The sequence below is a fragment of the Gadus chalcogrammus genome, chromosome 4 (genome assembly GCF_026213295.1).
Source record: "Gadus chalcogrammus isolate NIFS_2021 chromosome 4, NIFS_Gcha_1.0, whole genome shotgun sequence".
In the NCBI taxonomy this organism is placed as follows: domain Eukaryota; kingdom Metazoa; phylum Chordata; class Actinopteri; order Gadiformes; family Gadidae; genus Gadus; species Gadus chalcogrammus.
The window spans coordinates 8,081,215-8,105,143 of NC_079415.1; the positions used below are offsets into that span (position 1 = coordinate 8,081,215).

The window sequence follows — 23,929 nt, forward strand, 5'->3', positions numbered from 1 at the left end:
AGTAGTTCCATAATTGCAGGAGTGCACTTGTGTGGACACGTATATAATAACAAAACAATGATCTAAGGTTGTGTTCGTTTGTGTGTGTGAGTGTCTGCATTGTGATGTCAAGATACGATGTCATGCTTGCATGGATGATACTCTCTGGAAGGGAAACGCACTGCTTGCTTACTTCTGACCCAGCAGCTAAAAAGATTTTATCATCATCACAACAGCAGAACGATATCAAACCAAGCGTGTGTGTGTGTGTGTGTGTGGGGGGGGTTGTCATGTTATGTTAATTAAACTTTATTTCTAGGATGAACAGCTAAGTTTGTTTCTATAAGAACAAGGCTTAATCCTGCATGGTGATGGGAATACTCGGACAAGTCGTACTCGATAAAAAATCAAAACAAAGAAGAGGATAGAGTTTCTATTTCTGTTTGGAGTTATTGCAGGTGGTCTGATGCATTTTGTTCGTATTGTTTTGTTGTATTGCTTCATCAATTTGTTATTCAAGTCCTAAATCCTCTGTTCTTTGTTTGCTTACACTGTAAACATTTTTATATTTCAAAAGTTTGGATTCCAGTGGTGCTTTTAAATAATGTATCATTAAAACATAGAATATTGTCCAAAATATAAAAAAAATGATAGAAAATATGAGCTCATCAGGAACCTCTCAATCATACATGACTTTTGGACATTAATACAAATTTGAACACTCGATTTGATGATCATCTAACTAAAATATACATTGAAAAGGCAGATTCTACAGTATCCAAATATACAAGGAAAAGGCTGTCTGATTCTACTGTATTAAAAAATCATTATGTTCCGACTCATTCCCCTACCCCTGTAATGGACAGATGAGGACTCCAGGACTTCCACAGGTAGCACAGGTCCATCTCATCGCCGCTTTCTCATTGACAACAATGAGAAAACAGTGCGAGCACCTGCAAAAAGCCTGAACCAGCGACTCGTCAATACAGAATCAAGGCTCTTTGCGATGAAGATGAAGATCAGACTCCTTGGTATAACTCTGTGGTTGGTTCCCATAAATAACTTACTCACGTGTCAAATTAGGAATGCAGATGCACTTGTGTACATTGCATTAAAGCTTTTGCGGTATGGACCATAAGGTCTCCAACAAAAAAATGGATAGAGAGGCCTAACCTACTCAGGAACGATGTTTTGTTTGGAATGAGCAAATTGTGATTGCATCGGGCACACCAGTGTACATGCAGTAAAGGTCAACAGCGGAGGCGACGAAGAGAGACGTACGCTAGTGAGGTGGGGGAAAAGGCAGATCCAAACGTCTTCACTGGAGGTACAGAGTATCAAACTAAGTATTGGCTGTGATGTACAGTACTGAGAGTTTCTCAGGAGGAGGACCTAAGCTGAGGGTATGGGTTGGTGGGGGGGGAGAGGGGGACAGAAAGGGGGACTCTCCTGGCCCAATGGTGCCCTCTTGTGGTTGCGACCCCCTCCCCACACACCCCCCCCAACCCCCGCCCCCATTGCTTGTGGAGCAACAAGATCTGATCGCATAATCTAGTCTTGCAATTTAAAAAACATACTTTACTAAAACAACACACACCCACATATATATATATATGCATATATATATATATATATATACTATAAGAGGCTCAGTTTGAGCCAAACGTCTGTCCGTTTGTTTCACTCCTTCATACTCGGAAATATCGGAGACAGGAGACGGTTTGGCCCTACACTTCGGTGGAGAATAAGATGCTTTGCCGTTTACTGTCCGGTGTGGGGATGGTTTCTAGTTGGAGAAAGTAGAGCAGCACTTGGACCTGAAGAAACACAAGACAGGTAGAACATCAACTCAATTGCAGAACCAGTAATCCAAGATTGGTCAACAATGATTTTCTCATATGCAAACATTAATATTTGATAAGGTTCATGCAACCCATGAAACATTTGAGACCATGGCCCATTAAAACAGCATCAGCCCCTTAGAAGAGACTAGAGACTACACTGGTCTCACCTGTGACATCACTTCCAGGGACCAGCTGTCCCCCATGCTGATTGGCTGAGTGGGGTTGGTGGGGATCTTGCTGTCCTTCTCGGACGGCCTCAACAGGGTGGGCCCGAACACTGTGGCCAGGTTGTGGAGGGACATCTTGTTCACGCACTCCTTCTCTGCCACCCTGTGGGTAAACATCAACCGTTGGTACGCACAGTCACACCTATTTAGAGAGAGACTGAACGGAAATGAGGGGGAAAGGCAGTCGTACCTCTTGAGGTGGTCCAGCAGGAAGAGGAAGGTTACCAGGTTGGGCTCAGGTAGCGATAGCAGAAGGTTGAGCATGCAGCTCTCTTTGGCAACGCTATCAGACAGGGCTGCAGGGAGACACAAGGGCGGGTTGACCAACGCATAACACTAGAACACAGTTAGTCTAGGGGCGGATGCTGTGATTGGATGGTCCACTCCAATCCCTCCTACTAACCATTCAAATTTTCTATCGCTTACTTCCTGTGAGCCATTTTCAACAATCCCCAGTGAAGAACAAGAATATCGTTTTTCTTTTTTTTTAAAAATTTTGATCCACTCATTGATTTCTAGAAGCAATGGTTTCTTCACCATCGTGACCAATACAACGTCCCGGGACTTACTGATGCCTCCCGCAAAGTTTGGATAGAGGTCGTCAGTGAAGAGGGGCTCGGGCAGCTCCCTGAAGTAGAGCTTCAGTGTCCCGGCGATGGCGTTCACGTCCATCTCGCTCATCATCACCGACACGTCTTTGTGGTCTGTTGTTAGCAAAACGGGTCATGTTAAGAAAAGGTGGTGGGGAGGGGAAGCTAATCTCCTTTTACTGGGCTGTCCGTTCTTACGATGAGCCGTTTTTCTAATGTTTCAAGTCAAGGGCATTTACACTGTCCATCTCTTAATCACAGTTGGTGGGTCTGTGTGTGTGTGTGTGTGTGTGTGTGTGTGTGTGTGTGTGTGTGTGTGTGTGTGTGTGTGTGTGTGTGTGTGTGTGTGTGTGTGTGTGTGTGTGTGTGTGTGTGTGTGTGTGTGTGTGTGTGTGCGTGCGTGCGTGTGTGTGTGTGCGCGTGTGTGTTCCCTTAACGTGTCTGTCGATGAAAGGGCACAAAAACAAGGCGTCAGACTCACTAGTGTCGAAGGCGGCCTTCAGATTCTGGATGTCAGTGGCCACGCCGGACACCCTGTAGATGCCCACCTCCTCCATGCCCCTCCTCTCGATCTCCTCCAGGCACTGACGGACTATGTAGGGCACCTTGGAGCGCTCCCGTCTGGACGCACACCGGAATATATAGGTCATGGGATGCAGGAGTAATATCCGACACACATGTTGGATCAATTTGCATTTGCCACCGACAGCAGGGGAACGGTTTCCAGACTCACTTGGTCACCGTGGAGATCTTGACTCCAAACACGCCCATGGGTCTCCGTGAAGGCATGCGCTTCAGACTGAACTCCCGGCTGGTGAACTTCATGGAGAGCTTGACCTCGATCTGAGAGAGAGAGACGGAGAGATGAAAACACAACACCCACCGCAGCTTTTTAAGGTTCTTAAGGAAATCCTGAGAGGTTTGAATCAATTGTAGGGGTGAGCTATTTGTTTTCCACTGATTGGACTCATTAACCCAACACGTTGCTGCTGTGGAAGCTGGTGTTCACTCTGTCGCCACTGGGGGTCGCCAAATGCAAGGGCATCTATAACACTTTAATGTGAATGGGTGGTCCTACAATGAAATAAAAACGACAAAAATTGCTCCTGTATGTAATTCTTGGTAAAGCTAGTAGATTTTCATCCAATATGTCAATGGTAGAGGTGTGAGGGTAAACGACAGGGCAGAGGACATCATTTTGTAAATAATGTATATTTGATACATTTTATACTGTTATTGTGTTCCAACATCTGGCTCTCTATCTACAGCAAAGTTAGTCCAAGCGTCACTGGAAGTGGTTCTCATTATTCTCTCATTATGGGCAGAGATTGAAACTTGGACCTCGTGACGCAAAAACTGGGAAACGCTCCAGTTGTGAGCCTTATCTGAGAATTGAACCCTTGAGACTCAAGTCTCTCTGGAGACTAGTTTGACCCAGTATAGAGCTGTCATCTCGGCAGCCCATCTGTAAACACCGCTAGACCCACCAGGACTTTCACTGCAGAGTGTCTCTATCTCTTCCTGCTTTAGATTGCTTCAATATAGCAGAAGGATATCTGTTGAATGTCTAATACAAATATCTTTGTAACTCAAAAAAATAACGATACTATCCCACGTCAGAATCTCAAATGTTACTATAGCAAACACTGAGGCTGAACGCCAGTACTTAAGCAAAGTCAGAAAGGCTTGACTTGGAATAGCCTCGTAGGACTTGAGGCCGAAAGACTTGCAGCGGAAGGCTTGACTTGGACCCTTAGCCAATTATTAGTCACAGAAAAACTCCCAGAAACCAAGGGAAGGCACACAGAGGAGTAACACAGAGCAGGGTTTAGCCCTATCCAGGGATGAACAGGCGTGTAACGGATGGCATATGCTAAAGACTGGCCGCAGTGTCGGACTATAGATGGGACGTTTTTTAGGTGCTTATGGTAATCCTACCATATGAGAGATAAGTACAGATCGGACAGGTCAGTGTGGTGTGGTGTAGACTCACCCCATTCATGGGAATGACCGTCCGTTGCCAGTCCTTGCCTTGCAGGGACTGGGGGTCAAGCTGGGAGAAACACAACCGCAATACAAAGAGAAAAGAAGATCATTCAGTTACAATGCTGGAGAGGGACAACTGTGCAAGTGGTAAAATAAGAAAACCTATTAATAAATGTATTAAATATAAAATAAAGAATTGTTGTCGCCACAATATTTTGATATTAATTATCAGTGTGTATGATGATATTAATCTGTTTATTATTATCATGATAATTATTCCTTTTCTTAAATCTAGGACTCAAGCCAGGTAAGGGTTGGGGTTAAGAAGGTGATAGATATGAATGAACACCATGTGCAGACAGATTGCACAAACTATATTAAGATGCAATGACCATTCATCAATTCTGTCTTTTTCAGTCTTTGTATTCCACTGAGAAACAAACTGTATAAATTGAAAGGAAATAACTAGAAACAGCCCATGGTAAAGGCCTACTTTACTATATAATACTAACAATATGTCAGTTTGTTGCGGTTTATAGCCTTCAACCTAAAGACAGCACGACCGACATGTAACAGTATAATCCGATTCACAACCCTCCAGCTAATTCATCAATTCAGCTGAAAACCTTATCTCACACACACACACACACACACACACACACACACACACACACACACACACACACACACACACACACACACACACACACACACACACACACACACACACACACACACACACACACACCATCAACCCCTTTAAATCATAATCTGGATCGCATGCTAAGTGACATAACAGCATATCAGACATTATGACTCATGGTGGCGTTGGGCCAGAGAGAGACCAAAAGAGAGACAGAGAGAGAGACAGAGCGAGAGACAGAGCGACAAACAGAGAGAGAGAGAGAGAGAGAGAGAGAGAGAGAGAGAGAGACAGAGCGAGAGAGAGAGAGACGAATGGACACAGACAAACAGACAGAGAGACAGAGAGACAGAGAGACAGACAGAGCGAGAGACAGAGCGACAAACAGAGAGAGAGAGAGACAGAGAGAGACAGACAGAGACAGAGACAGAGACAGACAGACAGACAGACAGACAGACAGACAGACAGACAGACGATGTTATGCCATACCGCGATCTGTCCTTTCCCGATGATGTGGTCGGCACTGTCCCAGTCGTCTTTGTTCTGCCTCGTCTTGTTGTAACTCTTCTCGTAGCACAGCAACCTCAGGGTCTGCGAGCCCTCCAGATCTATCTCAAACTCCTGGAAAAAGACCAGCTTGTTACCGCAGAGATTAAAGCAAACACTTTTGTAAGAGGGGGACGTCGATTTATATTTAAAGAAAACTTAAAAACTTTAAAAGAATTGAAAAGCGTATCCTAGTCTGAGCTTGTGGACGACAGGACGCCTCACCTCGTTCCATTTGGGCTCGGTGGTGTAGCGGTACACTCTGGTCTTTGCTTTGTTGAGGAAGAAGCCAAAGGAATCCACCTCCAAGGTGCAGTAGAGATCTAGGAGATACACAATTACATTTGCATTCAACTTTACACTTAGGGTATTTGGCAGACGCTTTTATCCAAAGCAACAGACAATAAGCACGTTTGTCAGAAGAAAGAGAAACAATATACGGTACACAATGAATAACAATAAGTACATTTGTCAGAAGATAGAGAAATAATATACACAATGTATACACAATGAATAGCACAATGCCACATGGACCAGCTGTTACAACAGGATGTTTCTATTATGATTATCATGGATAAGTTAATTAGTAATAATTGTAATTGGGTGACCTTGGTAGTCCCATTGTATGAGGTAAAGCTCCTAGACTGATATATCTGACACTGGGGTTGACTCTTTATCTATTGGCTGCTATGATGAGGTCGGTGTGACTCACTCTGGCTCTGTTTGAGGCCGGAGGCCGAGTGGACGATTACATTCAGGAAGCCGTGCAGTCCAGGACTCTCATCCTCTGGAGACACACACACACACACACACACACACACACACACACACACACACACACACACACACACACACACACACACACACACACACACACACACACACACACACACACACACACACACACACACAAAGAGCAACTGTGATTAAGAGATGGACATCTTAAATGTACTTGACTTGAAACATAAGCAAAAAGTAAAAACAGCTCATCATGAGCTTTCATAAAATCTTCCCCAAAATTTCAAAATATTTAATCTCTAAATCTTTTAATCCTCTACCTAATCGCAAAACAATGAGGGAAGTATTAAGAAAGCCTATTGTCAGAGCAGAGTATGATGAAGAAGCAGTCGCTGTCGCAATTAACAATTCATAATGAACAATCCCGCGCTAAACCATGTGTAGACAGTAGATAAGTGTGCCAGTGTAAATAGGTTTTTCTATCCAATCTATACAGTCACAGCGCCAACTACCCCGAAAGAAAGTAGAGCAGGGTCCCTCAGTCAGGGGAAACAGAGGGTAAGAGCTTCTGTGACAATGTCCATGGGGACATCAACTTTCAAAGCTGTGGCCAGGAAAAGTGTTTGGGAGTCAATGCATAAATGTAAGGACCCGATGCTGTTATATACTGTGTATAGATCCACCTGGTACTTTAATACACTGTATGTAGATCCACCTTGTACTGCGATATACTGTATGTAGATCCACCTTGTACTGCGATATACTGTATATAGATCCACCTTGTGCTGTGATATACCCCCTGGTACTGTTATATACTGTATATAGATCCATCTGGTACTGTGGTACAACGCCTGGTACTGTAATATACTGTCAATGGATCTGCTTGTACTGTGATAATATACTGTATATAGATCCTCCTAGTACCTTTATATACTGTATAGATCCCCTTGGTACCTTTATATACTGTATAGATCCCCCTGGTACCTTTATATACTGTATAGATCCCCCTGGTATCTTTATATACTGTATAGATCCCCTTGGTACCTTTATATACTGTATAGATCCTCCCGGTACCTTTATATACTGTATAGATCCTCCTGGTACCTTTATATACTGTATAGATCCCCCTGGTACCTTTATATACTGTATAGATCCCCTTGGTACCTTTATATACTGTATAGATCCCCTTGGTACCTTTATATACTGTATAGATCCCCTTGGTACCTTTATATACTGTATAGATCCCCTTGGTACCTTTATAGATCCCCTTGGTACCTTTATATACTGTATATAGGTGTGCATGCTGTCCTCACCTTCCTTGTTGATTGTGAGTGGTATGCTGTGGACAGTCTGCAGCTTCACACACGAGTTGGTCAGCATCTGAAGCTCCAGGGAGGTCAAAGAGAAGCTCTTCAAACCTGGAAGGACCAACACAACGTCCATACGGTCACACACTAATACTAGGAAATATTGTGATTGAAAGCACGACATTCATATGTTCACAGATTTCAGCAGACTATAATAATGATACGATATATTATGAATGAAAGCACCCCAATCATCCAATTTTATCAGAATAATCATTTATCTTTCCAAAGAAGAGAGAACCACTATTTTGTAAATTATACAGAGACTTAATTGTGGTATATTTCCACCAAAGCTCTGTTTGTTTGAGAGGTTTGAAGGAGATTGAAATAAAACAAAGAGTCTGTGGCAGAATTTTGTGGATTAAATAATACGGGTTGCATATTGTTTTTCCTCTAAGCATAATATCTTTAGTTATTGGAAAAATTCATGCCCCGTTACTTTTTATTGTTCTCAGCAACAAAGCCATCCGACGACCTCGTCCGTTGAGGAAAATGACTCACGATGCAATAAATAAATCAAACAATGAATTTAAATCGTACATTTCTTCTGTTGTTCTTTGATCATCTCCTTCCATTCCGCACGTTCATAGTCGGACGAAATCAGGAATATGTAACTCTGGAACAGACAAAACACAGTTAACTGAAGTAAATGGACTCCTTGATTAAGCCACCAGTGAAACACACACACACACACACACACACACACACACACACACACACACACACACACACACACACACACACACACACACACACACACACACACACACACACACACACACACAATGATAATAGAGTAAGGAAGTGTGTGGGTCTATTATCTACAGGAAGTGTGTGGGTCCATTATCAACAGGAAATGTGCTGGTCAGTTAAAACCAGACAGGAAGTGTGTTGGTCTATTAAAACCAGACAGGAAGTATGTGGGTCTATATCAACAGGAAGCGAGTGGGACTATTATCAACAGGAAGTGTGTGGGTCTATTCAAATCAGACAGGAAGTGTGTGGGTCTATTCAATTCAGACAGGAAGTGTGCGGGTGCCCTCTGACCTTGCCGCTCCGGTTATGCGCCCTCAGAGCCATGCTTGGGGAGGTCAGCAGCAGCATGGACTCCTGCTCCGACAGCTTCTTCCTCAGACGCTCGATCACCTTGGAACCCTTGTTGGCTCTCTGGAACACACACACACCGCAGGGTTATAAGACTGTGTGTGTGTGTGTGTGTGTGTGTGTGTGTGTGTGTGTGTGTGTGTGTGTGTGTGGAGAGTTGAGTTAGTGAGTAAGTGATAGAGTATGAGTGAGTGCCTGTGCGCGCGTGTGCGACATGAACACTGGAAAAAAGCCTGCAACTAATTTAGGATAAATAATCTAGCTACATTTCATATCTGAAGATCCATAACATCTAATTTCAATGAAAAAATACACCCTAGAACGAATACCTAATATACTGTATGGGGACGTTATAAAGATAAGAAGCGATTCACTTTGTTTCCGTTGGGTTTCTAATGACTATCTGCCCCGGATCAACCTTTAAGAGCCGTCTCCATGGTTTCCGTGTTCATCCGTTTGTGTGTGTGTGCTGCCTGTCGTCTCTGTGTCTGAGTGAGTGACCGGTCTCACGTGACCCACCTTCTCCCGCTGGATCTCGCTGCGCAGGTGGGAGATCTTCACCTTCATGGCGTCCAGCTCCTCGTCGGGCACCTGGGGGATGGTGAGGGGCTCCGACTCCTCGGGACCCTGGAAGCTCAGCTCCGACAGAGGGATGTACCACTTACTGTCGTACTGCTGGCTCTTACTGTTGGGACGGGGGTGACACGGAGATAGAGAGATTGAACGTTCGCTGTCGTACTGTTGATTTTAACTGTGTGTGTGCGTGCGTGCGTGTGCGTGTGTGTGTGTGTGTCCCTCCAAGAGAGAAGGATGTATCATTTACTGTCAAACTGATGACTTTTGCTGTTTGAGAGGGAGGGAGGGAGGGAGGGAGGGAGGGAGGGAGGGAGGGAGACAGTGTACTGCTGTATTTTACTGTGAGTTATGCAAAACAGGAAGGGGGTAGAGGGAGACAACTGATACATTCGATAAATTATAAATGAAGTCGTACAAAACGATGAGCGAAGGAAGCCGAGAGGCAGAGAAATAGAGAAAGAATACTAATGTCGACGACGGCAAAACATTTAACAAAAAACATAACTCAATTGGTTTTGATGTCATGTTCAGCATTCACTTATTGTCGCCTTCTGGAGACAAAGAAACAACTGGCCCAACTGGGAGAATATGACATGATGGTATGAGGCATGAGCTTCCCGATGTCCTCACCCTCCCAGTTGTTTCTTCAGCTTAGCGCACAGCAGGAGGTCCGTGAAGAGGAACACGTGCCGGAGCTTCCTGGCTCCCTCCACCAGCTCCACCATGAAGCCGTCCTTCAGCAGCTGCCGGTTCTACAGACGCCACGGACAACGAGCTCATCAACACACCGTTAAGGTATTCAGTCCCGCAAACACATTGGAGAATATTGGTTTTATGGGCATTATTGTATATCACTGATGGCAGAATATACAAAAATGCACCTTTGAAAGCTTACATTACGTAAATGCGTAATTTAGCATGTGGTATAGTCTTTGGCCAAAAGGGGGCAGTCATGGAATGATTGTCGTTGTATACTTATGGCATTAATAGCAAGTTTGAATGACAGACCATCATGAAGGTCATTTGTCTATGCTTTCGTTCAGTTGTTGGTGCTGAAGTTGGGTGGCAGCCCAAAAAAACTAACGGCTAATACATGGCTGACAGTTAAGCTATGGAATAGGCCGCGTGGCAAGGAGATGCAAACAGGTTTATCATTAAATCATTGAGCTCCTCTGAATTGCAGAGATTGACAGCATAGCCCCGAGCCTCTTTATTTCGACTTCCCTCCCACAAGCCAACAATGCATCACCCAAAACGAAGTATCATAGAGGCAGTGAAATTATTTATATTCATTCTTGGGTGAATTTATGTTTTATTAAATTGCGTGCTTGTAAATTATTGACGCTCCCTTGGGCTCAATCTCTAGCGTCCCTCCCCACACAAAACCATTAAAAGTTCTTTTTTCAATAGTGCCAAGGATATGTTAACATTATATATTGAACAAAATCATTGTTTTCAGCGGAACAACAATGGCTCGGGTTTCATTGGATCCATCAAGCCATTTCAATAACCACGGTCATCTCAAATGAAAATATCCGGTGTAAACACTCCGTTGCCAATACCTCCAGAAAGACTTCCTCCTTTAAATGGTATTTCTGTTCCTCCTGGGACATTAACACACTGCTCCAAATTCAGAGGTTAGTTCTGTCGTCTACGGGCTGCATAGGCTGAGCAAGTTAAGCCCAAACGAACACCATATATAATACACATATATAATATGTGACACTCGTAAATCACTTGACGCTTGTTCAATATTAATTTCTGAGGGGATCATGATTATCAACCCATTTGGTCGAATGTGATAATTAGTGACAGGAAGTGCTAAGCCCCTTTGCCCGTTTAATTCATTGCCTGATAATTAAGAATAACCAAAAAAAAATTAGGGTTTGAACCAAAAGAAGCAGTGTTTCGAGGGCAGGATAGAGCATTAGCTGCAGGAACTCTATTCAACCTCTAATGTCTGCAGCCTGTAGGCATTCGTGAACAAGATGCCTTGAGCCCTACCTGCTCCTTAATGACATGTATTTGAATTAGCAGTCTGCTAAATGACTGAATCACACATGGAGAGACAGAAGATTCTACAGGTAAGGCTGTGATAAACAAGACTTAATATCCTCAATTACCCAAAACAATCCCTTAAGCAAGCCCTAGCCTGTTGTACATTGAGCAACTAAAGTGCACAGGTTGAACCAGCCAACACCACACACACGCACGGAGGAATTCGACAGGTCAGCATGGAGCACCATCTCCATGTATCAGAGTCGCAAACTCCACAATCAACCGGCTTTCAACATCACGACCCTGCAAGGAGGAAGCCAGTAAAAGCCATCTAGGGGAAGTGTGGCATCCACCTGGAGGGCGTGCATCATGGTCATTGCTACACTCTGTAATTTACTCGAAACTCAATTCATCTTAAAATTTGTGAAAAACTGTTACATTATACTGTGGGGAACGGACATGCAAAAAAATTTCTGAAAGCATTATCACGTATTTTGTACAACAAAATAAACCTGTTGTATGTATATTGCTAACCATTTTCTTCATGTGGAAACTAAGTAAGTATATTCAACACAGTGTTATGCTTTACATAACATAAGATAAAAATAAGTGCTGAAATAATCCCAAATGTTAGCGGTCTCGTTCCAGATGGTAAAAAGATGTTCACTTGGTAGGTGGGCGGGTCATGGCGGTTAGCTCTGCCTGGACGCTCTCTTCGCCGCCTTGCCAAGCCCACACCTTTCTGCAAAAATAACGCCTCCTCCCCCTTCCAAACAAACAGAAAAACTAACCCGGCAGCCCCATTGACACCAATGAGTGAGGAGTCCCGGACAAAACGTCCATATTTGATAGTTTGTGGTCTGATCACATCTCCATTGAGAAAAGAAACATCCTCAATGAGACAGCAGAACACAAGCACAGCGCCAGCAGTAACAGCAGCACACACACACACACACACACACACACACACACACACACACACACACACACACACACACACACACACACACACACACACACACACACACACACACACACACACACACACACACACACACACACACACACACCCCCCACAGTACCAATTAAATATTGACCAGCTCAAAGAACCTTGGCTGAGTGTGTGCACGAAGGCATGAACAGAAAAGAGGAGAAAACGATATAATCTATATATAGACTGTGTGCTTGTAAGCGTGAGGATCTGTGCTCTGTCAGCAGTCATGGCCCACTGCATAGCAGGCCCTGCGCTGAATACAGTAGGAACAGATACAAGCAGTACATGCAAGGTTGTCATAGGCAGTACATGCATGGTTGTCATATGCAGTAAATGTTTGGTCGTCATATGCAGTACATGCATGGTTGTCATATGCAGTACATGCAGGGTTGTTCTGTTTTCTATGTGTGCAGACATGAGACTTGCAGACCCAGAACCTTAAGAACAGATTCTTTGCCCTATTATCAACTCAGTTATTGTCTGTCTGTCTGTCTGTCTGTCTGTCTGTCTGTCTGTCTGTCTGTCTGTCTGTCTGTAAGAGTGTGTTTGTGTCTGTGTACGATGAGGAGAAAACCGCGTGTGAGAGACAAGAAAGCAACACAAGAGAAGGAATGGTGACACAGAGAGAATATATTATGTCTATGTGGGGTTAATGATGATCTATCCCTTCATGAATAATTAAGTAGGGATCTGCCAATCAGAGCGGACCGGTGGCACATTACAGAGCATTATGTGAAGTTCCGTCCCGCATGCTATCAATCAACACTCATCCATTCAGGGAAAGTGTGTCTGAGAAAGAGTGAGCATGCACATATTTCTGTGTGTGTGTGTGCTTAATGAGTGTATGTCTGTACGCTTGTGTGTGCGTGCATGCCTGCGCGCGCGCGCGTGCGTGCGTGCGTGCGTGCGTGCGTGTGTGTGACTAAGGGATGACTGACGCACAGTACACCATTAGAGCATAAACAGCGGAGCAGCTCCCAAAAAGACTGGGCTACAGGGATTCTATCATGACCATATAAGGCCTCGGCACGTGTTCCAAAGCCCTATGGGGTTCTCTCAGCCACCGAGGCATTTCATTGGTCGGGACTTCAAGGTCACATGTTGGCCAGTGAGGTGATTAAGGTACGTGTGTCACGGTAGAAATGACACAAAGTGTAGGTGAAACCAAGGACATTGTGGAAGAATGTAGTGTTAATAACACAGTTTATAGAATCCTTGCGGCCTGAGTCACAAAAAAGGTAATATTCTGCGGGCACACGATGAGAAATCGATGAAACACAAAAAGCACATGGGGAGGTTAGCGTAGTGGCTAAGCTAGGGTGGCTAAGGTGTCTCGGGTTCTTACTCCCAGAATGCAGATACTAGGACAAAGGGTACTAGGTTCGATCCCCAAGGTCCAAAGCCATATGACATACAGTACACGCATCCTTGAGCAAGATGCCTTACCCCTCCCAGTTCCTTAATGACCTGTGACTGTAGTGCCAGTTAATGGCAGTGGGTAGAAGTGCCGAATGAATGGATGAATGAATGAATGGATGAATGAATGAATGAAGGAATGAATGAAGGAATGAATGAATGAATGAGTAGTACATGAGTGAGGCGCTCACCTCTCCCTTCTTGACGGTCATGGACTGTCGCCGAGGGGTGCTCTCCTCGTTGATGCTGGACAGGAAGTTCTGGGAGATGCGCAGCGCGTCCTGCAGCAGGGGGTGGTCCGGGTGGCTGGCTGGCGTGTGTTTCAGCAGGTCCTGAAGACGACACACACACACACACACACACACACACACACACACACACACACACACACACACACACACACACACACACACACACACACACACACACACACACACACACACACACACACACACTACTATTTTTATCTGTAGTGAATATCCACATTACTAGGCGAGAGTAAACCATGTATGTTTGATTATGGTATCCTGTACAATCGTTGGTTTCAAAGCGGTACAATCGGTAAATCAAACAGCAAAACGAGGATCAAATCTGAACTGATGTTATTTGTGCGAGGTGAGGTGAGGGTTGACTGGGCGCCAATCCAACGAGCCTCTCTATGAACGGATATCACCATAATGGATGCAGAGAATGACGTCATGGTGCTTGGTCATACTCACATGGAGGACTAGTGTGCTGCGTGTGACTCGATCCACCGGCTTATACAGCAACGCTTTGGAGAAACAATGAAATAACAACAATTAATCACTGATAAATAAAAAATAAATGGCAGCCTATATCTAGGTCTTTAAATTGCATTGAATGCATTTTCAAGGAAAAGTATTCACACCTGAAATCATAATTTTGAAGATCATGGGGAATAGAGGAACTTACTCTCCAGGGAGTTCTTGGCAGACTGGTCCTTGCACTCTTTGTTGCTCCTCACCTTCAGGTTCTGTGGAGGAGGAGCGCGCAGGGAAAAACACATCTCAGTTCAAACCATCACTTCAAAAAACTGTCCATGACAGGGTGATAGTGATCCTATCTCGCTCAACTGGTAGAGCAAGGCACTTACCCTGCTAGGGTTACGGGGTTTGATTCCCGCTGTTGTGTCCACCCTCGACACTGTGTTAGGGAAGACTTTGCTTCTTACTGGTAGAACAAGACACTAACCCTATTAGGGGTTGGGGGTTCGATTCCCTTCTGGTAGAGCACGGCACCAAAAGTGCACGCGTGCACCAAAAGGCATACATTTATGTATACATTAATATATTAATGACTATATTCATACTCATGAATATGACCATCACTATGCAGAAGTATGATCAGATCACAAGCCCACAGGCTTGTGGACCACATGCTGGCAAGCGCACACTTGACATTAAAAACGAGCCCTGACCGAAACGCAGCGAGCGAGAGCTGGAAAGCCTCTATTTTGTATGCACACCTCATCACCACAGACCCGTGTGCCCGTGTGCACGTGTGCACGTGTGCCCGTGTGCGCGGCGAACGGTCAATTAACGAGCACGTAAGCAGAGCAGAGTTCAGAGTGATTAAGGCCGTAGTAAAAAGAAGGACTGGTGGTATTATGGATTGGCTGTGGCCACGATCGTGTACGGGGTACAGATGGATAGCGCTATCGTCAGCTGTTCTCCGCCGCCATCGGCGTCCCACTCGGAGTTCATTAACATGGCCGCCGCGTGTGATGGATGCCCTGTTTCAAATCAGGCATACATGGCCGCGCTAAGCATGTTTATTATCCTCGTAAAAAAAAAAAAATGAAGGAATATAATGTAATGAGGGGTAATAGAGGTTTGATATGATCTCGATTTGGGATTGACGACTGGCTATGAGGTCTTCCAACCGTAAATTCATGAGGTTTTGGATTCACAAATTTTAAATGAGTGCCTGTAACTTTTACTTCTAGCCCATTAAACGAAACGTTTGCCCACTAAATCCACAACAGCGCTCTATTCTAAGCATATCAGTTGTAATATTAAAATAAAACTATATCAACAGTGAAAGAAGACCCAAAATTGAATACTGCCTTTTGGGTATGTTCAAAGAAAAATTTCATGTATATGTATTATTGATACATAAGTGTCCAAGAAACACAACCCTCTCTCAGACGCGAACATCCAATCCAAATAATGTGCAAGGCCAAACAATTCTGCAGGTATATCCGGAAAGCAGCTTCCCAGCAGCTTCTACTAGGAAAACTACAGGCCCTGGTTCAATTATACTATCGTATCCAGCGACAGGAAGAATTTGCTCATCATTCAGATCAGTCCTCAAATAGCACTATAATAATAGGTATTAGATTTGGTGTTTAAAAAATTAAAAAAATAATAATAATGTAGTCCTACACTTCCCTTATGATGCCCATCTCATCAATATCTACATGTTCTTACATAACCATAGCGACTACCACTTAACAAGTGCAGGTAATTATTATAAACCGACAAACCTTGATTGCGTATGATTGAAAAAAAATATATAGAGCACCCCCCCCCCCCAAACGGAACAAGCACTCAGGTGAAAGCTTCCTCTGCGGCCCAAGTGTTACATAACCCTTCATCTCACCTCCGAGATTTCAGCAAACTGCGTGTTGGCCTGGCCGCACTTCTCGGCGGTCTCCACGGCCAGCTCGTAGTTGTCCACGAAGGCGCGGTACACCCCAAGCTGGCTGGCCTGGCACACGGCGAGAGAGAGCGTGGGAGGTCACACAACGTTATGGGGTCACCAGACACAACTACAATGATATGGCGGTCACACATTCACTAAAAATAATGATTTTATTGAGGTCGTCTCAGATCAAACGGTTCTACTGTGATATGTTATGTTCAGAGTCTGGACTGGAAACCGAAAACTGACGAGGCAGAGTTGAAAAAAAAAAATGCTGTTTCTTTCCGGAGACATTCGACCGAAAACCCACAAGTAAACAAAGCTTGCAGAAGCTTTATTTCTACATTGGTCAGTCTGCCCGGTTTTTTTTACTGTTTTTCCAAGTCTGGCCGAGTTTGTGTTTGCTGTAAATGAGCCAATTACATGCCTTACAGGTTCACGATCGAGCAACGTGATTGTTCAAAAAACAAACATGAAGCGAAATAAAGAGAAACGCCCTGTTCAGCCGGATTTGAGATTAAATCTGATTTGTGAAAATAATTGCAGAGTAACTGAAGCCAGGACGGCAGAGATAATATGAGTCTTACATAACTGAGACGCACATAAACACACACACACAAACACAACCACACACACACACACACAACAATGGAAACAAGCGTCAGTGGGCGACTAAGGAAACAACACACTGTTGGCGTGGCGACGCTCCCAGGAGGCAGGCGGTTACCATAGCAGCTAGCGAGGACCGCATGATAGTGGGGATGAGGAATAAACCAGTTGGAATTGAGAATGCCTGGGCTGAATATATATATATATATATATATATACACACACACTCCCAGCTGAGGATACACTAGCAGTCAGAGTGCGCCTAGCAGCCCGGCTGTCTTGCTCCCCAGCGTTCAAAAGCGTTCGAGATCCAAGAGACAACGTCAACCTATTTGGTGAGTTGAAGAGAGTAACCGTTGCATCAGCACACGCTCATGTTCAGTATTCACCTTCAGAACTCTCTGTTTTTGAGGTTCTCGAGCCTGTCCATCAGAGACTGGTTTAGGGTTTGGGGTTTGTAGCGTGGTGATGGGGGGACCCCGCTACTGTTAGACGTTAAAAGTTATCCCTGGCTACAGACTCCATAGAGGTAAGACGGCTTGGGAGGATGTTCACTGTTGTCTGTAGTGTAGTACTGTGAGGCTTGTAGTCCTCTGCTGTTCTGCAGATCATTGATCCATAGAAACTGCTCATGTTTGTAAGGAAAACTCTAGAGTAACAAACTGGACTGTTCTGGTCCCAATTCAGAAGAAACAAGCTTGGCGAAACAAGAAAAGAGCAGAATATAAAAATAGGTACCTTCTCTGGTGTGTTATTTTCCTACATTCACTACCAGAAGTCTCACCGTCGTGATTTTAGTTTTAAAAACCTACCTGGGAAAAGACACTACAGGCTGGACCTGTTTTTTTACGTTACTGGGGAGTGGACTACGAGAGGACATGAGTATAAATATCTTGGTGGGTTAGATTTGTCATCCGAAAGCTAAATGCAGCAAAAATCGAACAATGTACTTGTCAAAGTGTTCTATGCAGGGCTTTCTCACTGGCACACTGGAGCTACTACTTCATACAAGGTTATTTCCATGTAAACTGCATTGCAGCAGCACTGCATGGAGATTATGAAAGGCATTGCATAACGGCTCTGCAGCTGGCGCTGAGGAGGTATATTCAGTGTCCAAAAGTCTTTTTTGAGGTGGTAGGTTGTAGGCTGGGAAAATTTAACAGGAGGGCCGCCAAGATAAATGATATCTCCTGGTCACCCAGGGAGCAAGACAGGAATCCTCTGTGCTGTCCATGTCAACCTCAATGCAGCCAAATGGATGGATGTAGATCGGGAACAAAAGGAGACCAAGGACGTATCCTTGCGGAACACCAGGAAAATAACTCATGTCATGGCTGCCAGGCTGGCTAGAACACACAAACACACACACACACACACACACACACACACACACACACACACACACACACACACACACACACACACACACACACACACACACACACACACACACACACACACACACACACACACACACACGTACCTGTTTCTGAAAGAGGTCCCCAACCCTCTGGTGGTGGCTCCACTGCTGAACCCGGGGCAGTAGGCTGTCGTAGAACTCCTTGTGGATTTCGTAGAGTTCAGGCACTTTGAAGAAGATGGTCTCGATCTGGGCCACCGTCAGCACTGGCTGGGAGGTGGTGGCCGCAGCCTTCAGTGGCTTCATGGGCTGAGGGAACAGGCAGCAAAGAGGTTACCTCTGTGTGCTGTGGGGTTGCTCGGGGTTAACTTGTGTTGAAGATTGGTTCAAGTTGCACATTTAAAAATAAAGGGCTGACCTAAAATACACAAGATCATGTTTGTTTTGAAGTTTTGACATTATAATGTCAAAACTTGTCAAAAACGTACAGTTGTTGTTTATGAAAACATCATTGTTCACGCTAGTTAGCCTTTAGGAAAGCTGTTACACTAAATCAGCAAGGTTGTCAGTGATGACAACTGAGATTTTTAGGGGGCCACTGAATGACCCACATTAAACAGGGACCTGGAGTTTTTACTGTTATTGGTGATGCTTTGAACACATGAACAAGGCATGTGTTGGCTCTTCTGCATCCCCTGATGGATGAGGTAGGGCCCACCACTGTGCATTATTATGATGCATTCTGATCCTTGAGGGTACAAGATTCAGAGTTAAAATAAACAAGGGATCTAATAGGATCAGAGGACTCGGAAGGGGAGCTTTGAAAACCTTGGAAAGCTTTGTGGTCAGACACACAAAACTTCCATTAATTTCGAGTTAGTGAGAGCTCGAGCCAGCGAGAACACTAAGTGAAGTGTGAGACTCTTAGAGTGACTGGCCCCATTCCAATACGGTGTTAAATCAAACGACTTAATCAGACTCGTAAAAATCTGCGGAGAGAGTGGGGACGAGATAGGAGAACATTTATGATCAAGTCTAACACCTATCCTCGCTGGGTTAGGCAGGTTAAAGGAAGATAAATTAGAAGGGGGGGGGGGGGGGGGCTGTATTAATGAGGGGAACAATGACCTCCAGGCTTAACAAGGTCTCAGTGATAATAAGGAAATTATATGTTATGGGACATGGTACAATATTGACGAATGAAATGCGTGGTTGGACAGAGACCTGACATTTAAATACCAATTTAAGAGTGGGGAAAGCCGATGACTCATAAACAATAAACAGTAGTTGTGCTGTAGTTTATGTAGTAGTTTATTTTGTTGTTCCCTATTTCTAGTAAGGACTGGTGTGGGATTTGGCAATGGAACCAGGGGTCAGAGTATGGGGACATACTGGGCAAGAGAGGTAGGGAAGAAAAAGTAACTTTTATCCTATCCTCATGGAAATTGAAGTAAAGTTCAAACGGGGTATTAAGTAAGGAATTCAATTTGGTAATTCCACAAAGCTGTTCACAAGGAGAAGCCAACCAGCAGGAACACAGGTGTGGTGACCGTAGAGGGCCACTGATGGCCTTAATAGACTAAATAAGAAGAAGAGATAAAACAGGTTGTGGTCTCACCAGAAGGAGGGCCTCCAGGTGACTGAGGTATGTTTCCTCGCTGGCCAGGATACCAGACAGGACCCATTTCCTCATCTCCAGGCCCTTCTCAAGGTCACATTCCGCCTGAGAGCGAGAGAGAGCGAGAGCGAGAGAGATTAGAATGGTGTTATACAATATTGTTAAATTGAATCCTCAACATGCGTTTTCCTCCGTTTCAAAAGGTTCAATGACACACCAGACGTCATTAAAACTCTCTTAAGCCCCTACAATAACAACACAGTACAGATGAAGGACTCCCAAGTTGTGCAAAACAAGCAGCGTTTGCAGAGCGCAGCATTCACCCACACGATAAATATCTGATAGGGCACATATAAATAGCATTGTGTACACTGCGAGAGAGTGAAAGAGGGAGGGTATCCGACCTCAGGCGTGGAAGCATCGTGCCAAGTTTGCAGAAGTCGAAGTCGGGAAAACAAGGGGGAGGCTAAGTACACATCTAAATACCTCCAGGAAAAAAGTCTAGGAAATCTCCTGTGTAATCGAACGTTCCGCCTTCTGGACAGTGAGCGCACTGCTGACAGACGTGAGAGAGGAAAACTCAAAAGGCTGTGCAGTTTATGAATAATTCTCCAGCTTAAGACTCTAACCAGAAGGGAGTAAGCTCTATGTGCATGTGTGTGTGTGTGTGTGGTACTTTAATGGATGTGCGCATTGGACAATGTTAGATAGGGTTTCGTTGGCTTCACACGCACGTATCTAAGTAGGAAGCTTAATTAACCCGATTCCATACTTTATATAGACCCCGAAAAGGCTATAGCAGGAAGGGAACATACATATAGCTTCAAGGTAAGATAAGCAGCTACTGCTACACCTCTGGTATATAGTGGATGGTGTACATTATGGTATGGCTGGTACGTCTCAAAAAGGCCAGCTCAAGAAGAATACATAAAGTTCCCCTCTATCAAGGTAATCCGAAACAATTTGTTCCAAGTTCAAACCCAAACAAGCTGGCAGAGTGACAATACATTATTCATGCGTAGAATAATGCGAAGTAATAATAAGAACACATCCCCTCAAATGCCCTACGGTATTCAGGATGAAATACTTCATAATGACGGACCATTAATCATTAACGCTGGCGTTTGCGAACAGGTTATCCAGCTGAGGGGACTGGTTTGGCCGGCTTTGAGCCAGGCAGGTCAATCCATATAGCGGAAGCGAAACACTAGCATCAGTTGCCTTTGGCCTCCATTATTGATGATCCAACCAGACAAAAGAATAAGCGTCTGGAGAGCTACAGTACGGCGTTTGAGCAGACCACAAACTCGGCCTCTTTGTCTTACGTAAGAGAGGAACGCTTCTGAATAAATGAAACAGCCTATGGACGTCATGTTTTATGCATCGTTGTGTTAACGTCCCATGTAGCTGTTCAGCAGTGTGAGCTCGAGTGGTTAAAATTGTATATGAGAAACCTTATTTAACCCCGAGTTTTGTCTTGTACTGCAATATACACAAGCTTTGGGGCAGTTTGTGTTGCAAGGCGGATTTGGTCTCTATAGAAATGGAATAATTAGAGACAACTAGGCACAACAATTCACCCGTACAAAAACACACACAAACACAAATAGTACAATAGCATAATAGCATAAATACACATAGCCCCCCCCCCTCCCCACTTGGTAGTGGTAGTACTCCACGGCTGCGCAATAAAATACATGAAAGATAAAGCGCAGCCCTGTGATTGGCTTGTGGTAGGGAGACGGAAAGTGTTTATTCATGGTGTTAAAGACCCCGGCCATCCCTCCCTCCCTCCCTCCCTCTCACCTCGAGGGCTCCCCCCTGCATCTCTCGGCCTATTACTTTTTTATCGCCATTGCAACTCACGAGACACTCTGTGTTAAGATCACACTGGTAAAAACCTAATAAATAGGGCTCCCAGCTGTTTGCTGAACATGCACATCCAAATGGGTGCCTGTGTGTGCATCTGTGTGTGTGTGTGTGTGTGTGTGTGTGTGTGTGTGTGTGTGTGTGTGTTTGTGGTGTCATTTGTGTACATCCCACATAAGAATAGAGCATTTCTGACCACACTTAAAACCATGTCCTCCTAAACTCAATGAGCTGCTTACAGTAACAGCAGAGGTAATCCAATTCGAGGGAAATGTGATATTCCTTCTTTTTTCCTTCCCGTGTCTACAAGGAAGATTATGTTCACAAAGAGATCGATACAAACAGTGTTCAGTCCGCTGGAGCGATGGCAAAGCACAGTGCCTGGAGGCTCCACACCGAAAGAGACTTGAACAAAACAGCACGGAGCAACACTCTAAACACTGCTCTCCTGAGGAAGGAGAATCCCATCAACACTGATCTGGCCCTGATGCTCAACGCTAGATCCAGTCGGATCTCATCTGATCTCTCTGCCTGCTGACTGTGTGTGTACGGCCAAGAATATGTCCAAGCCAGGGCTGACCCGAATATCTAGTTTCAAGCTTCCGATAATCGCTATGTTTTCTGAATTTTCTGAACAAAGATTAAGAGGAAGAATAAATGCAATTCAATTCATAGTGCTAGATCTGAATCTGGCCTGAATCAGAGCTGGTAGAGAAAACTGCTTCAGATTCACATTTTTATGAACAAATAGTTTATTGGCAGTGTTACTTTGATAACACAAAAAGGCTAAAAGCTACAGTATCGGGTACGATTGCTACTTGGACGTCAGTGGCTTTCATCAGATCCACTGATCGGTCCGAGTCTGACTAGGTTACGGCAGAGATTCAGTGATGTCCAAATGTTTCCCAAGCCACACGACTTCAATAGCATGAGAGTAGGCCTACTTCTAGGTACCGGTAAGAAAACAGGTGATTGGAAAAGTTCAAGGAAATTGAACAGCGGAAATGTTTGCACGGCAACCCCAGGGGCGCTGTGTGGTTGCCGGTGACGACTCGTGGGTGTCAGAACGCCGTAAAACCCGTTTTTCTAGGTTTTAAGAGTCACAAAATAATACTGCCTGACTTACGCTGGGTACGGCCTTTAAGAGAAACGAGGACAACAGTTGTTAGAACAGTGATCCCCTTGTTAAACCTTTGACCCACGCAGCTCTGGCGGGACCAGAGTGATGTCAGAAAATCAATGATGGGACCCTAACCCTATTCTGGGGGGAACGTGTTGACGTGTCATGATGCTGCATCTCGGCTCCCCCCCCTTTTATTTTGAAGGAAGAAGCTGCTGCCTTGTGAAGGCATCCCCCCCCCCCCCCCATCATTAAATATGCAGAAGCGCTGCATAAGAGCGCTGCATGTGAGCCCAGGGGGTGGCTCCGTCTCTCAGCGTCTGGTAATGAAGAGGGGCTGCAGCCGGGGCGATAAAGCACAGGGGAGGAGCAGAGAGCAGACCAACATCTCGGCAGAGGAGGGAAGACAGAAGGGGTGCGACTTCTCTTTGTCTATTTATCTGTACCTTCTCGTTAATGCACGAGCGCTTGGAAAAGCCCACACGTTCCAATGGCAGATACATTTTGAGATTGATAATAAAGAATTTGGGACAAGCAGTCTTAACCCACGGTCGTAACAGATCCACAGTCAGGCGATCGTTTGCGCAATTATAATCGTGTGGTCACAGTGCGGCTTATTTGCACGTTAATTAGAACACGAGTGAGGCCGTGTGGGTGTGAGCGAGAGGGGATCTGTCGGAG

At 44.6% G+C, this 23,929-nt stretch overlaps 1 protein-coding gene across 1 annotated transcript in view; it reads right to left on the reverse strand.

Moving 5' to 3' along the window:
• Positions 1 to 1,507: 1,507 nt before the first annotated feature.
• bcr (BCR activator of RhoGEF and GTPase) overlaps positions 1,508 to 23,929 on the reverse strand; it is a 54,029-nt gene continuing 31,607 nt past the window's right edge. Inside the window, exons 4-24 of the mRNA XM_056589338.1 lie at positions 20,260 to 20,364; positions 18,765 to 18,950; positions 16,631 to 16,738; positions 14,942 to 15,002; positions 14,728 to 14,780; positions 14,200 to 14,340; positions 10,231 to 10,352; positions 9,544 to 9,709; positions 8,968 to 9,087; positions 8,461 to 8,536; positions 7,867 to 7,971; positions 6,528 to 6,602; positions 6,041 to 6,138; positions 5,759 to 5,890; positions 4,634 to 4,693; positions 3,374 to 3,483; positions 3,122 to 3,261; positions 2,620 to 2,754; positions 2,241 to 2,346; positions 1,991 to 2,153; positions 1,508 to 1,796 (exon numbers count right to left, since the gene is read on the reverse strand). Of these exons, the coding sequence (XP_056445313.1) occupies positions 1,707 to 1,796; positions 1,991 to 2,153; positions 2,241 to 2,346; positions 2,620 to 2,754; positions 3,122 to 3,261; positions 3,374 to 3,483; positions 4,634 to 4,693; positions 5,759 to 5,890; positions 6,041 to 6,138; positions 6,528 to 6,602; positions 7,867 to 7,971; positions 8,461 to 8,536; positions 8,968 to 9,087; positions 9,544 to 9,709; positions 10,231 to 10,352; positions 14,200 to 14,340; positions 14,728 to 14,780; positions 14,942 to 15,002; positions 16,631 to 16,738; positions 18,765 to 18,950; positions 20,260 to 20,364 (2,352 nt within the window). The 3' untranslated portion in view covers positions 1,508 to 1,706. The remainder of the gene's footprint in view (positions 1,797 to 1,990; positions 2,154 to 2,240; positions 2,347 to 2,619; positions 2,755 to 3,121; positions 3,262 to 3,373; positions 3,484 to 4,633; positions 4,694 to 5,758; positions 5,891 to 6,040; positions 6,139 to 6,527; positions 6,603 to 7,866; positions 7,972 to 8,460; positions 8,537 to 8,967; positions 9,088 to 9,543; positions 9,710 to 10,230; positions 10,353 to 14,199; positions 14,341 to 14,727; positions 14,781 to 14,941; positions 15,003 to 16,630; positions 16,739 to 18,764; positions 18,951 to 20,259; positions 20,365 to 23,929) is intronic.